Source organism: Sciurus vulgaris (assembly GCF_902686455.1).
Source record: "Sciurus vulgaris genome assembly, chromosome: 10".
NCBI lineage: Eukaryota > Metazoa > Chordata > Mammalia > Rodentia > Sciuridae > Sciurus > Sciurus vulgaris.
In genome coordinates this window covers 1,099,198-1,114,404 of record NC_136470.1, presented here as the reverse complement: position 1 = coordinate 1,114,404, position 15,207 = coordinate 1,099,198, and the positions used below count along the sequence as shown (strand labels likewise).

Below are 15,207 nucleotides of genomic sequence, written 5' to 3'. Positions count from 1 at the left end.
CTGGCACGGGCACAGCCCGAACCCTGGGGCCCTGGAGGCTGGTGCTGGCCCCAGGACCCACCTCTCACACCAGCTGCTGCAGCACTGCAGTCTCCACAGCCTGGGGCTGGGCCTGCCCTGAGTTACCACAGGACGCAATCAGCAGTCCTGCATTTTAGAAAGCAGCAGTTTGCTGTGAGCTACTCCACCTTGAGTACAGGTGCCCAGGTAGGATGACTCCACACCTTGTTTGTACAAGTGCACACCATCTGCCTGGTGCCACCGTGAGGCACGAGCTGATAAATAACACACCTGTCAAACTAAATCAGGAGCACCTGGGCCCGTGGACATCCCGATCTCACCAGGAACGCCAGATACGGCAGCTTCTCGGCCTCACAGACGCGACCCTCTCACCTAAGGCTGGACCTGGTGGCACCCGGACCCTGCACTCAGCCTTGCCTAGAAAATCACAGCAACAAACCTGCACATCTGTCCCAGGCTTGAGCAGGTAGTTTCTCCTGCTTGTGACCACCAAGCACTGCTGCGCCCAGGCGACTCGCCACGTGACACTGGCACTCCAGACCCTCTGCTCCGCAGACTCTGGACCTGGTCTGTCCCACCTGACACAGGGACTCCCTGATCTGCAGCCCTGCCTTATCCTCTCCTCGTCTCTCTGCGATCTGTTCACTCATCACCACGTGGAGGATGTGTGACCTGCGTGTCACGGATCTTAGAAGTGAAGACTGGAATAAAAGAACTTCGTCTGCTTGGCTAAGGATGGCCAGGTGGCCACGAGTAGCCCGTGACCTGCCACTGATGAAAACGGCGTAGCCTGTGAATTTATTGTCATTTGCTAAGTTCTGACATGGTGGAGACGGGCGTGTGGGGTCCCTGCTCCTGAGCAGCCTGCTCACGACAGAGCCTGCCCTCGCCTGTCAACGTGAGCTCTGTGCAGCAAGGTGGTCCCACGGTCCCGAGGAGAGCGCAGCTCACTGACCCTGGAGGCAGCAGAGTGTGCAGGAGTGTGCCGCAGCTGGCGCCAGCTGGAGGGAGCATGGGATGGCGCTCTCGGCAGACTCTGGCAGCAGGCCTCCCTGGCCGGGGGCCCTGGCGGGGCGCTCCTGGCTGCCCTGGCCGCCCAGGTGCGAGCACCAGGCTGCAGACGGTGAGCCTCAGTAGGCGATCTCCCAGTGGCTGGGCTGCTCGCACGCCTCCTCCTGGTCTCCACAGAAGCGGTTGTACGTCGTCTTGGGGTCCAACCCCAGGATCTCCCTTTCCTCGTGAATCCGGAAAGAGAACGTGGAGACGGAGGTGCCGATAAAAAACCTGCAAAGCAGCACAGCAGGCCCCTCGTTGGGTGGGATCCGCAGCCACCCAGGCCCTCAGGTGCCCGGCACTACCTTGGGGTCCTCCCACCTGGGTCCTTCCCCCACTCCTTGCAGGTACCTGTCCTCTATCGCAGATACCCAGGGCCACTTGCAGCCTAGGACTGTGTTTGCCAGGGTGCTCGGGCCACACGGGGCTCCTGACTGAGGAGCAGGGGGACACAGAAGCCCAGGCCCACCTACACACAGTGTCTGGGCTGGAACAGAGCCTGGGAGACCCTCCACCCTGCCCCCACGCTGGCCTCTAGTTCCCAGGGAGGTGGGAGGCCCTCTACTCCTGCCTCCTGTGCTGGCCTCCCTCTCTAACTTACTGACAATCCATTCGAGACATTTATAGAGCGAGTGCTATGTGCATGAAGCCACGCTTGGGCTGTGGGGTTGTGGCTTCTGAGTGGGTGCGCCTCCAGGGATGGAGGTAGGGAGGGCAGGTAGGCCGTGTGGCTGAGAGGTCAGTCAGACGAGCGAGGACTTTACCCATAGGAGCCTCCAGTGGGGTCCAGACACCACCAGGGCCGTGGCACTTTCAGGACAACCCAGGGCAGGAGCAGAAGCATGAGCTCGAACGCCCAGCACCACTTTGTGGGTGGAGACAGGCACCTGCTTGCCCTCGATCATGCGCCTCAGGCCACCCCTGGAGCGGGCACGGACCTGACCTGGCCCGACTGAGAAAGCAGCCCTCGCTGCCCAGGTGAGGGGCCCTGGGCCTAGAGGACACTGGCTAGTGCCCTAGTGCCCAGGCGGCATGGGAGGGCTGGGGGGCACACCCAGGCAGGTGAGAGCAGGCCGGCCGCCCACAGCCAGGCCTGCGTGCGCACGGCGTCCAGGACATCCAGGCCACGTGGAGATCACGACTGCACAGCCATGTTCTAGTCTGCTCAGAACGTCCGTCCCAGGATGGACATGCAGTGAGCGTCGAGCAGCCTACAGAGGCCGGGCTGCCTCCCTAGCCGCCCCTCCAGGGCACAAGGGCCCGAGCCTCCACCCCCAGGACCCTGCGCCTGCTCCTCAGGCGGCAGGCGGGTGTGAGCCCAGCCAGGCGCTGGTCCCAGGGCAGGGCCAGATGCTGGCAGGAGCGAGGCCAGGTGCTGGGGCCGCGAGGACCTGCTCGTGGAGACCAGGGTCTGCGTCACCCAAGGATGCACGGAGATGGGCCTTAAGGACAGTCCCAGACAGGCCCGTCGGAGTGCACGGGGCCAGCTGCTGCTGGTGCCAAGTCCCAAGACGCAGGCACGCAGGAACCAGGAGCGCTGCCGCGCCCCTGTGGGAGGCAGCATCCAGGTACCTGGCGTGTGAGCAGATCCACTGGTCGATGATGGCGACTCCGCCGTCCTTGTACAGCTCCAGCTCCTCCCAGCTGGGCTCGAAGGCCACCATCCTGGGGAGCAGCTTCTTCAGCTCCTCATACTCTGCAAAGCAATGGGCTGCTGACGGTCCCCAGCTGTGGTCCTAGCACGTCCACTCGGGCACGCTGCAGAGGCGCTGGCTTGTGTCTCTGGCCACAGGATGAGAGGCCAAGACGGTTCAGCTCTGCCTGGGGCACAGCTGGGGCTCAGGGGGCAGCCTGAGTCTGCCCAGCCACCAGCCAGGGCTCAGAGAGGCCTACCTGTCCTGATGGCGTCTGTGGCCACGAACACCCTGTGCAGCCGGTGGGTCTTCATGAGGCTGCGGATCTTCCTCACCGCCCCCTCCAGGCTAGGCACGTCCTGCCGGTGTCCCCAGATGAAGTCCTTTCTTCTCAGGTGAACTGCAAGATACGGGCCTCCCAGCGAAGAGCCCGGCTCCACCTGTGGAGGAGGGGGGACTGAGGCGGCAGGGTTGCTCAGGGTGCAGCGGGGAGGAGCGTGTCCACACGGCAGCCCTCCAGGCCTCGGGGACCCTCAGACAGCACGCAGGGCAGGAAGACCAGGAGGCAACCACATTGCAGACTTTTCCCAAGTGAAGTGAAACACCAGGGAAAAAAGAACTTTCCTTTTCCTTCCAGGAAAGACTGAGTGTCTTAACATCCCGGGGCAGAGGCAGGAGTCCCTGCTCAGTCTCTGCCAAAACAGCACTGCCCTGAGGGCCGCCAGTGCCAGCCCGTCCTGAGAGAGCAACGGCCACCCGCTGAAACCAGGCCACAGGAAAACCCGAGCTCTGGAGGACGCAGTCACGGGACGTGTCTACACGTGTCTGCATACGTGCTTAAGCGTGTCTGCGTCTTTAGGAGCACGTGTGTATTTACTACGTTTACATAAAAATGTCAGGAGGACGACAGCAGACCAAAATGGGGTTTCTGGCTGCTGGAGGGAGCCCGGGCGTCACACATGCTGGGCACCTGCCCCAATGGGGCTCCCGTGGTGCTGTCCTGCTGCCCCTTCCTCACCACGCACATCAGGACAAGGCCCACAGGCCGCTGGGCACCTCCTGCTTCCTTTCCATTCTCAGTCTCACTTTCCCCTGAGAATGACCTTCTAGGTGCTGGCCTGCAGTGACGTCCCCGCCTTAGTACAGGCCCTGTGCTGCCTGCGTTCCTAAGTGCAGCAAGACGGAGCAGAGGCACCTTGGGCCACCAGAGACAGCCAGGTCAGCTTCCTCTGCCTTCCCCGGCATTCAAAGGGACGAGTCACGTCTCCCCGGGGCAAAGGCCATCGCTACCTTCATCTTTGTCCAGTCTTCCTCAAAGGGGATCTTGTCCGCGGCATCTGTGGAGTTGAGGTACCTGCTTCTGAAGGTGTCTCCCACCACCCGCAGGTGTTTGGCGAACACCATGCTCCGACGGGTCTGTGGAAACAGGGCAGCACGTGGCCGTGACCTCGCCTGCCCAGCCACTGGGCTGTGGTGAGGACGAGGTGTTGTGGCCCTGCCCCGCGTGCTGCCCCCTTGCTGGCGTCCTGGTGCCAGCAGCACACCCTCACGCCCCTCGTTGCCGGAGCAGCAGCGCTGTCCGCCTGCAGACTCTGCTGGGGCCCCAGCAGAAGCCCCTCTAGCAGAGCTCCCACCCAGCCTGGACAGGCACAGCCAGGCCCCTCTGCTCGCTGGCCTCCCCCAGCTGCCTGCAGCTCCCACCTGCCCGCCTGGGAGCACTCCCGCCCTTGAGCTCTGTGGGGCGGCTTCTGTCTTCTAAAGTGAGCTCAACTGGACGACAGGTCTCTTCCTCACACCGTCACTACCGTCAAAACCTCAACAGGTTTGCTGCTCCTGGCCTGGCGTGGCTCAGGCCAACTGTGGGTCCTCAACAGTCGCCCAGGGCTACATTCCCCACCTCCAGGCAGAAATCGATTCCAGGTTAAGGTCTCACTGAGGAACACCCGTCAAACCAGAGTGTTGAGTGGAGCTTGAGGCTCAAGCTCCTGACAGTCGAGAGAACAGGGTCCAGAGGACAGCCTGTCCCGGCATGGACAGGAGCTGGAGGGCTGACTGCCACGCAAAAGCCAGGCCTGTGCAGCAGGGGCAGAGACACCTGGCCCCACAGCAAGGTCCAGAACCTTTGCCCTAAGGTGGGAGGAAATCCACTGCTGATGCCCAAAGTCCAGGGCTTCTGGGAGTCTCAGATTCCAGTCAGCAAGGTGGGAAATAGCTGTTTGCTGACCATTTTAAATGTTCAAAACCTGAACAAATAGACCCACTGTGCACAAGGGGAGAGGAGGTGAGTTCCCTGGGGAAGTACTCACATCCCAGTAGTCCTTGCCCCCGTAGTGGTCGTGAAGGAAGTTCTCGGCTCTGTCCAGCATCACGGACCTGCCAAGGACAGCAAGCACAGCTCAGCGGCCACAGCCTCACCAGGAGCTCGGGCACAAGGGCCCTGTGCCAGCACACAGAGGGGTCTGCAAGGCACCTGGGGATCCAGGAAGACTGTGGCAGGACTGTGAGCAGCAGGGAAAAACCAGAAACAGCAGCTAAACAAAACCCAGCAGCCGCACGGCACACGGGCCACTCCAGGAGTACGAGGGCGGCCCAGCCTCACCACGCCTGGGGCCCAGAAAATGCCCACCACCCATGCACCCAGGGAACCCAGGAGGCGCCACGGTACCCACGCAGGAAATTGCACGTCACCCTTTATGGGTAAAATGACCCATAAAGAAGAGTTCCAAAGACTTAAGGACACTGGGGAAGTGCAGCATAAAAATACCTAGAAACCTAAATAAAACGTCTACATTTCCGCAGATAAAATCTGGTAAAAATTCAAATCGGTGCTCCACAGAGGAACACTTCAGAGCTTTGAAGCAGGCCTTCCTTTGCAGCCAGGGACACACACCAGGTTCCCTCCTCAGAGCCAGATCCCGAGACCAAGGCTCCACCCCAGGGTTGAAGGGGACCAGCTCTGGGGCCTCAGGCCTGGGGTGACTCAGCAGTAACCCCCAGCACTGAGGTTCTGCACGCTGCGCTTCTGCTCTCTGCATGAAGCTTCTCTGTACAACTGTCCTGTCTGTGCAGCACCAACTTGGGCTGCTACATCAGCCCACAGATGACCTGAAAGACCAAGGTGACTGCCATGCATCCTCACCAACATGGGAGACAGAGCATGGGGGACTGCCACACCCTCACCAATGCCCAAGAGGCAGAGGACCACTGAGCGCCCTCACTGAAGGCTGAGACCTGTGGTCAAGAAGACAGGCCCATTGAGTTCTAGGAAGGCAGCATGCCACACAGACGCCCAGCAGGAGAGCAAGTGTCCACACAGCAGAGCCCCAGTCCTGTCCCAAGGACCACTTCCCAGGGGCATGGCTGCAGACTGGGCGCAGGCAGGCCCTGAGCAGAAGGCCTTAGGCACAGGTCAGGGACACCACCTCCCTGTAAGTCCCTGCTCTGCACTGTGCAGACGGAAGTTGGCCTGTTTTCTCTCTTTGCTGGACGCTACAGGCCACATGTCCTGTGCCTGCAGCTGGTCATGTCCGGCTGGGAGGCATTTCAGTCTCAAGCTCACTAGGGCTCCCTTCATGCCAGCTCTGGCTGCAGATGGGTGTTCTAGTTTGGGGACACCATGCACATCCCTGGGCAGGTGCCTGGATGCACCTGGGTGCTCCTGAGAGGTCTGTGCCCCCTGGTGGGGCTGCTGCTTCCTCCTGTGGAGCGGGGCCTGCATGTCCCCTGCCTCTTGCTCCTGCTCTCCTCTCTGGCTCTCACCCAAGCTGTGATGCAGGCCCTGTGCCCCTCGGCAGCCCCTGGTGGATGGAAAGCCTTGGTCTGCAGGTGCTGAGCTGGGCAGGGCTTTCCACAGTGAGTTGCAAGCCCTGCCCAGCCCATCCCGACACTGCCTCTCAAGGCTCCATGGCCACCAGGAGCTGGAACCACTTCACGGTCACTGTCCTTGCAGGGTCTCCCGCCCACGGCTCTTCGGCAGAGGTGCTGCTCCACAGCCACGGCGTTGTCTGTGGTCCCCACAGGGCAGAGCGCTCCAGCCCCACACACCGCAGATGTGAGCATGCGTCCCCAGGCCCAAACTCAGGCAGGGCTGCTTTTGGAGCCCAGATCCGTAATCAAAAGGCCCCAGTGTGGGACCAAACAAAAGCTGGACTTCGCGAGCTGGAGACTCAGCCAGCTCCCTCCAAACCTGGGGCTCTGCACTTCTGCTGGAGACGTGCGCACGATGCCACGGGAGACACGGAGCCAGCACTGCTGAGACAGAAGTGCTGAGCAAAGCTGCTCTGCACACGGGATCGCAGCTGCCTTGCCGGGGACTTCAGGGTGCACACGCCGCATGACAGCAGGAAGGGCACCTGGGAGCGCCCTGAGTCCAGGGCAGGAGAGGCCTGGTGTGCCCAGGCTCCTGAGAGATGCTCGCGACCTGCTACGGGGTGCTCGGGAAGTGGCAGGGGCACCGTGAGAAAGGTGTGTGGCTTCAGCTTCCCCAGCTCCCTGCAGCCACTCAAAGTCTGCAGCACGTCCTGGGGACGTTCCCTCCAGAGGCTCACCCTCAGAGCCTCGGCCCCAGCCCCACGCTGGGCGGTGGTGAGGCTGCCGCCTCAGGCTCCGCCCACAGGGTCCGAGAGCCAAGGGTACATTCACTGTGCAGTCACCCAGATCCACCGGGAGAAAACTCAACCAGAGGGAGACAGGCAGCATCTCTGACAGCTCTCCAGTGCCTCAAAGAGCGGAGCCTCCTGCTCGAGTCCAGCAGATAGCGTTCTACCCGCCTGTGCCCTGGTCAGTCACCCTGTGCCCCGCCATGCACCCTCAGGCCTTGCTTTACCCAGCCATGCCATGGCGCCTCATGTCACCTGGGAGGAACTCTGGAGAGAAGCCAGGTGAGGTCCTGTCCCTGGCACCTGCCAGTGGCCACCAGGCTTGGGAATGGAGCGAGGCCTGCGGGCCGACCCAGAGCTGGGTGCCCATCCAAACCCAGCTGCCCCCTGAAGCTCTTTTTTTTTTTGCGGTGCTGGGGATCGAACCCAGGGCCTTGTGCTTGCAAGGCAAGCCCTCTACCAGCTGAGCTACTCCCCCTCCCCCGCCGCCCAGGCTCTTCTAAGGACAATGCAGCCTCCTCCAGCCCCCTTGGTCCCGCTCACTGTGCACAGCGGCCCCTGTGGTGAGGTGTGTGGACGCCAGCACACAGCACAGGAGCACACAGGGCAGCTGGCCCAGAGTGGAAAGTGCCGGCACTCACCGGGCTGAAGTGTTTTTCAGGAGTACAGGTGCTATGGTGGACGCTGATCCTTGGATGGACAGACAGGAGACGTTCAAACCCCTGGTCTCTTCATAACCCCAAAACCATCCCCTGGAAAGAAAACCCACGGTGCAGCTGTTAGCTGGCTTTGCTTTCACACAGGGAACATACGGTCCCCACACGCACACAGGGCACTGCCACTTGGGAACTCACATTGTGAAAATTGCAAAAGAAAACTATGAACTTGGCTGAAGCTTTGCTCAGCATGACTCTGATGGTCATGACAGCTGACAGTCAAGAAAGGTGGACAGAAACCACAGGTCCAGGCTCAGGGGCCACAGCAAGGCAACCGTGCTCTGCCAAGAGCACCTCTCTCTCTCACTCTTCAGAACAAAACTGCTCTGGAACATGACATGTGGAGGCTATTGCGCAACGGCTGTTCCACAGGGAAGCCTCAGTCGGCGATTTGCACTCAGGGCTGCGACCACCATTCCTACACCACACCCGAGTGCACTTAAAAGGCAGGAAGCCAGGCACAGTGGTGCACACTTGCCATCCCAGCTACTCGGGAGGCTGAGGCAGGAGGATCACAAGTTTAAGGCCAGCCTCTACAACTTAGTGAGGCCCTGACTTAAATTTTAAAAAGGGCTGGGGATGCAGCTTAGTGGCAGCAAGACCCTGGTTTCAATCCCCAGTACAAAACAGGCAAGGAAAAGGGAGGGTGCCTTCGCTGGGTGTTTTGAAAACAGGCTACGTCCCCTCTGCACGGCAGGGGGCCTTTGCCAGCCTCCACTGGGTGGCCAGCACACAGCGGTGCTGGGGAGGCCATGTGGCGTGGCGGCTGGGCGGCTGGGCTACCTGTAATACTCATGCTTGTCCTGTGAGTACAGCAGGGGTTCCAGGCACGGCCGCGGGTCCACCTTCTCCTCCCAGGAGCCCTCCTTCCACCCTTCCGCGTACCCTTGCAGGACATACACCTGGTCAATGAAGGGCCCACCGGACTCTGGAAAACACCGAGAGAACAGGGCAGTGCGGCAGCAGCTGTGGCCACTCGCAGGCACAGCCCGCCCCTGGCTCAGGCAGACCTGGATAAGGTCAAGGCCACCTATTGCCACAGAGGACTGCAGGAAGCAGAGGGCAGACCCGGGTCCCTGGCTGGGAACAGGGCTTCGCCAGCTCTCCTGCCACAGCTATCTTCCTCCTGCTGACCTGTCACCTGGGGCGCCCGACTCACTGCTCCCTGGCCTCCGCCTCTCCTCCAGCACGGTTGAGCCTGTCTGCCCCGCTACCAGCCAGGGCTGCCAGACCCCCTGGTGGGCCAGCGCTCTCTATCGTCTGACAGCACTGCACTCGTTAGCTGCCCAGTGAAGAGCCTGATGAGGGTCTATCCCCCCCACCGCCCCCTGCCATGCCACGCTGGGGCCACCTGCCTCCCCACGTCCCAGTGGAGCTCTGGCCAAAGATGGAATGAACAAGAAACCACACCAAGCAGAATTCTGGCTTTTCCATGTTTGCTGGGGATCAGGGGCCGGCAGCTGCGTGGCCAGTGCAGCCCAAGGGGCTCCTCTCATGCTACTGGACAGTGAAGAACTAATGCCAGGCATGGGAGCTTCATCCTCTACAGGGAAGGCAGCCAGCATGTCTACCTGGGAAGGCCATGGTGCAGGCTGTCTTCCTGCATGGTTCCTGGTCCTGCTGGACTGCCGGGTGGAGCTGAGTGGCAGCAGGGAGAAGCAGCCCTGCCACTTCCAGGTGCCACACACTAAAATGGCAAGAGCCCTGACTGTTCCTTTCCCAGCATCAGAAAACCGCCAGCCTGGCCTTGTGGTCAGGAGGCAAGGGCCGCCTGGGTTCCTATGGCCAGCACTCACACCAGGGCAGGAAAGGGTGCATCTCACAGGTCTGGTAAGGCCCAGCCTGAATGAGCACAGCGGGAAACAGTGGCTCACGGACCAGCACTCCGGGATTGACTCCAACACCGCACACTTCATAGTAGGCTTGGGCCGTGCACCGCGAGAACAACCCTGTGGGAGCCATGCCCAGGCACAGCAAAGGCTGGACTGCAAGGGGACCTGATCACGCCACAAGCACCACCCCACGTGAAGCCACCCACCACTCCTCTGCAGGGCCTTTAGAAAGCAGCAGCCCAGGGCAACTTACTTTAAATCTGTGTCCTCCAACCAAAGTCCCATTGCTAAATACCTGTGCTCCAACCAAAGCTGCATTCCTCGGGACATCGAGGCAGAGGAGGAAGCAACACGAAGGTGCTGAAGCACCTCTGCTGATGCCCTCGCGGTGCAGCAGCAAACCCGTGACCAGAGCTGTGCACAGGCAGCCTCCTCTCCAAGGGGACACGGCCTCTCGCCCAGCATGCCCTGTCTGTCGGCTGACACCTGGGGCGGGACGCTCTCCCGTGCAAACTGACTGTGCCAGCTGTTTACAGGCTGTGGCAGCCACCCCGACACTTCAGACCCATATCCCCAGAGAAAACACAGGGAGGGTGCCCATGCAGCAAAGCACTGCAGCTGCGGAAGGGAGACGCTGGGCGAGAGGACGCAGGTGGGCCCAGATAGACCACCAGCTCACCTTCGATGAAGTGCTCATACTCAATGACCGGGATGTTTTTATTGAGACTTGGAAGATCAAAAAACTCAGACCAAGGTATCCGGTCTTGGAGGATATCAGGACTCTGCCAGTGATAGAGGCGGCCCCACGGGGGCAGGACCAGCACCCACTCCTCCGTCTTCAGCAGGGTTTTCAGCAGGGAGGCCATGCGGATGTACACATCCCTGCGGAGGTTGAAGCCCTCCAGAGGGTTGACATCGTACAGAAGGTACCTGTGCAGAGAGTGGAACAGGGCTCCTGAGTGTGAGGGCTGGAACACACCTGCCCGTTACTGCTGCAGCCACTTCTCCACTCTGCGTGATTCCTGCTGCTTCAGTTTGCAGATAGTTGTCCACCTGTTTAAGTGACAGTCACCTCAGAGCCCGCAAGCATGACCGGATGTCCCAGTATCCTTGAACGGCTCACCATGCCCCAGGACCTCAGCCCTGAGCCTGAATGGGTGCTCTTAAGGGCTCTCACACTGGTGTAAAGACCTTCACACCAAACTTCTGAGGACCTCAAGGGGCAGTTGTCAAGGTTAAGGTCACTCATAAAAGCTAAGGCCACAAGTACTCATTAACTTACTTAATGGTAACACGATTAACATTTTAAGTGAAAAACAAGTATATCTTCAAAACAAATGACTAATGGGCAGAATGGCAACGTTTTTAACTTTTGCAAGTTTATCTGGGTCTGGCCACAGCTGGGCATTCGCCTGCTGCGACATCAGGCAGGGGGCTTCTGGAAGGACTCCACCGCGCACCCACCGCACGACTGAGAGAAGGGAGCGTCCTGCAACTGCCACCGAGGTCTGAGGCCCGGCGTCCCCCCGGGGCTGCCGCGGCGCCGGGCGCGGGGCGGCGTCCGCCCGGACCACGTGGGCCGAGCCGGGGCCGCGGGTGAGGCGAGCCCCGGAGCGCTTACCGTCTGCGGGACGCCGCCCGCGACAGGATGTCGGCGGCCGACTGGCCGGGCCAGAACTCCTCGCCCGAGGCCGACGCCGGCGGCCAGGATGCCGTCCCGAGGAGGAAGAAGACGACCGCCAGCGCCGCCATGGCTCCGGCGGCCACGCACTTCCGGCGGTCGCGCCCTGACCCGGAAGCGCGAGTCTGTCTCGCCCCCGTGGAGCGCGTCTCCCGCAGCCACGGCAACAGAGTGAGGCCCAATCTGCGCATGCGTCGCTTCTCGGCTTGGGGCGGGGCCAGGGTTCTGCGAGGTGTGGTCTGAGGAAGGGCGCGGCGTGAGTGGGGAAGGGGCAGGGCCTGAAGGCGAGTTCCCCAGGCGGTCGGGTAGGGCACCGAGGGGCGGGGCGTCCTCAAGGGCGGGGCGGGGCCTGAAGGCGAGTTCCCCAGGCGGTCGGGTAGGGCACCGAGGGGCGGGGCGTCCTCAAGGGCGGGGCGGGGCCTGAAGGCGAGTTCCCCAGGCGGTCGGGGCGTGGTCGGGGAGGGCACCGAGGGGCGGGGCCAGGGCGGATGTGCCTGTGTCCGGCGCACCCCCGGCTTAGCCCCGCGCCGGCTTCCTCGCCTGGCGTTGGGTCACGCCACTCGGACCGCGTCCTCCGCCGGCACGGGTTGGGGCGTGGCGGCGCGGTCCTGCGGGATGAAGGCTGTCGGGCTGGCGAGGCGGACGGAGTCGTGGGGCAAGGCGTGGGAACTGCTCGCGCCCTGCGGGTGTCCGCCCTGCAGCTGTGTTGCGGGCACCAACCCGCGGGGGACAGTGGAAACTGGGGCGGGGCATGGGGTGCCGGGCTAGAGGATGAGCCATCCGATTCCGTGCGCCAGACTCTGCTGTGTGCAGCCCAGGACGTCGCAGGAGCCGGCCTGTGCCTGGCACTTCTCAGCTGCGCGTTCCTGAGCCGGGCCAGCTCCCGGTGGGCCTGCGGGAGGGGCGGCGATCTCTTCTGACCCCTTCTGACCGAAGGACCTCTGCATCTGTGCAGGTGTAGCTGCAGCTACCCTCCAACTGGAGGGACCCTGAGGAGCCGCGAGGGGAGGTGGAAGACCCGAGATATGAGGAGTCGCCAAAGGGGAGCCGCTGTCCTGGAATGCGTGTTCGCGCCCCCTGTGAGGTGGAGTTGTCTTTATTGTTGGAGACTTTCACTTCTAAGTCGAGATCCAGGTGCGTTGGCCTGCGGACCCCACGGACTGGCTTTCATGGGCTGCTGGGGCCCGGCAGGGCCTGAGCACTCAGGGCTTGCTGCAAACTCCCTCTGTCGTCTGAGGGGACCCCAGACCTGCAGTGTCCAGATTCTGACTCTAGCGCAGGCAGCTCCCAAAACAGTAGACTCAGGCAAATTTCTTGAAGGATGCAAATTACCAAACTGACAACAAAAAAGCAAAAATATAAATTGCTCCTTATCTGTTACAGAATTTTTCAAGCAAATTTGTAATTGAGCATCTTCCCACAAGAAAATTCCAGGCCCAGAGGGCTACCCTCGGGAATTCTATTTAAAGAAGAAGTAATACCAATCTTTCCATTCAGTTTTCTGGAGGAGGAGGGAATACTTTCCAGCTTGATTTATGAAGCCAACATTTCCCTGATAGTAAAACCAAAGAATCACAAAAAGAAAACTACAGACCAGTACCTTCATGAACAAAGACACAGTGGACCTTATTAGAATTAGCAAATGGAATCCATACTTACATAGCTACATGCTACACAGTCAAGGTAGTGCCAGACCATGAAGGATGAACGAGCAGAGCCTCGGAACTGAATGAGAGCTCAGAGTACGCAGAAACAAGCACCAGGTGACGCCCGGACAACTGGACATCTGTGTGGAGGAAGAAAGGACCAGGGGACACTTCAGTAGGTCACAGAAGTCAGAGGCACAACAGAAAGGAGATAACTCCAGCTTCATCAAAAAGTAATACCTCTGCTTAGAAAATGAAAAGACAGGCTGCAAGAAAACTTCAGAATAGTCTGACAAGTGCTTGACTCCAAAACTTAGGACTGACTTAAAATTCAGAAATGACAAGATGGTAGACAACTCACCACAGTAAGGACAAGAAGCCAGTGGTTGATGGGCTCCTGAAAGCAGCTCTCCATCAATGGACACTAGAGAAGTGGACATTGAAATCGTGATGCCCTGATCCAGCCACTGGAGACTAGAAACATGGACCTGAAGTACGTGAAGGACTACCAGAGGGGAGCTGCTGTCCGGGAAATGTGTCCTTACGGCTCCACAAAACACCCACACCAGGAATCAGCAGGCCCCAAAGGCACACAGGACCCCAGGAGGCTTTGTTCCTGCCTTGAGGCCTGGGAGCCTGGGCCTCCATCCCTGCCCAGGCGCCACTCTGAAGGCCCACTTCCACTTCATGGTGGAGTTCTGCTCAGCCTTGAGGACAGGGTGACCCGCAGGGCCGTGTCATGATGAACATCCTGTGTCCTCACAGGACGTGGCCACAGCCTCGCACTACCCCTAGGGACGAGTCCACTCAGAATACTCGGGGGCAGGTGGCCTGCTCAGCCTCCGGGACTCTGCCTCCCACTTCCTGTGCCACTGTTCCGTCCAGACTTGCTGGGGCCCAGGACCCTCCACACTGGCACCCTGTGCCTGCGATTCCCCGGGCTCTCCTCCTCTTCCTCCTCCTGGCTTTGGGGAGTGGATTGCTGATCCCTGATCATGGGCCTCGTCAGCACTATCCTGGAGGTTTGTAAGGCTCGTGTAGAGAAGACAGCCTGCTGGGCGCAAGGGGAAGTGCCCCTTCTTCACCCACCCAGTCTCCAGTGGCCTACGGCCAAAGGTGCCTCTGAAGCCACTGCAGCAATGCTGCCACCAGAGGGCAGACGGGTCCGTCTTTGGAAGTGCACCTGTGGTTCCTAGGCCACTGGAAACCCACTCATCCAAGCCCCCCTGGCCCTGAGCGGGCCCATTCTGGGAGTGGGGTGCTGGGGATGGCTAGGCCCAGCCTCTCTTGTACCCAGGGGACCCTGAGAGCCAGCCTGGAGCCTCCATGCTGCTGCTGCTACCCCCGCACCCCAGCCTCCTGAGGCAGGAGAGGAAGCCCCCTCGGCCCCCAGCCTGGGAGGGGCATTTCGCTGTCCAGGGGCCACACCTGACTCTGCCTGTGCTTTGATCCTCGCTGGCCCAGGGACCTCTCCTGTTCCCACACATCCCAGAGGGTCACTACTGGGCCGCGTGGTCCCCAAGCCCCAGTGAGCAGAGCCCTGAGGCGGGGAGTCTGGGGAGGTCCTGGGCATCTCCCAAAGAGAAGGATTCCCTGGGAACTGGGGCTCCAGGACCCGGGGCTGTTGTGCGGGGAGCAGATGGGGGCGGCGAGAGCTGGGTCTCAGCACAGCGGGGCCAGCAGCCCCTGGAGCACCCCGGAGCCTGGTTCACCGACACCAGCTCTGGGCGGGGGCTGCACCTCCAGGAGGGCCTCAGGGGGCCCAGCAGTTGCTGTCCTGGGTCAACTGCAGAAGAAAAGGGGAGAGGCCGGGGGGCGCCTCCGGCACCTTCAAGACCCAACACACTGGAAGGCCTGGGGCAAACGGAGTCTGTGCCCCTGGCATCAGGGACATCCATCCCTGGGAGGCTGCAGGGTGGAACGACAGGTGAGCCATGGAGGGTGTGGATGCCAGGAAGAGCCAGGGCCCTGGGCCACACCATCCTAGGCGTGGGCACGCTGGGCAGCACACCTGGGCCTGCTTTCC

The 15,207-nt window shown here is 61.1% G+C and overlaps 1 protein-coding gene across 3 annotated transcripts; it reads right to left on the bottom strand.

The window, feature by feature from the left end:
* Positions 1-1,063: 1,063 nt before the first annotated feature.
* On the bottom strand, positions 1,064-11,645 carry POFUT2 (protein O-fucosyltransferase 2). 3 transcript variants are annotated; one of them, XM_079100759.1, is made up of 9 exons: positions 11,476-11,645; positions 10,534-10,784; positions 8,806-8,950; positions 7,948-8,058; positions 5,015-5,081; positions 3,999-4,124; positions 2,968-3,148; positions 2,647-2,785; positions 1,064-1,305 (listed from the first exon to the last, which is right to left on the bottom strand). In XM_079100759.1, the coding sequence occupies exons 1-9, from the start codon at positions 11,604-11,606 to the stop codon at positions 1,152-1,154; spliced, it is 1,305 nt and encodes a 434-aa protein (XP_078956885.1). In that variant the 5' UTR covers positions 11,607-11,645; the 3' UTR covers positions 1,064-1,151. The 3 variants fall into 3 exon arrangements, with proteins under 3 accessions (XP_078956885.1, XP_078956886.1, XP_078956887.1); XM_079100760.1 differs by having other exon boundaries at positions 2,647-2,770; positions 11,476-11,643; XM_079100761.1 differs by having other exon boundaries at positions 10,534-10,907; positions 11,476-11,614.
* Positions 11,646-15,207: the final 3,562 nt, after the last annotated feature.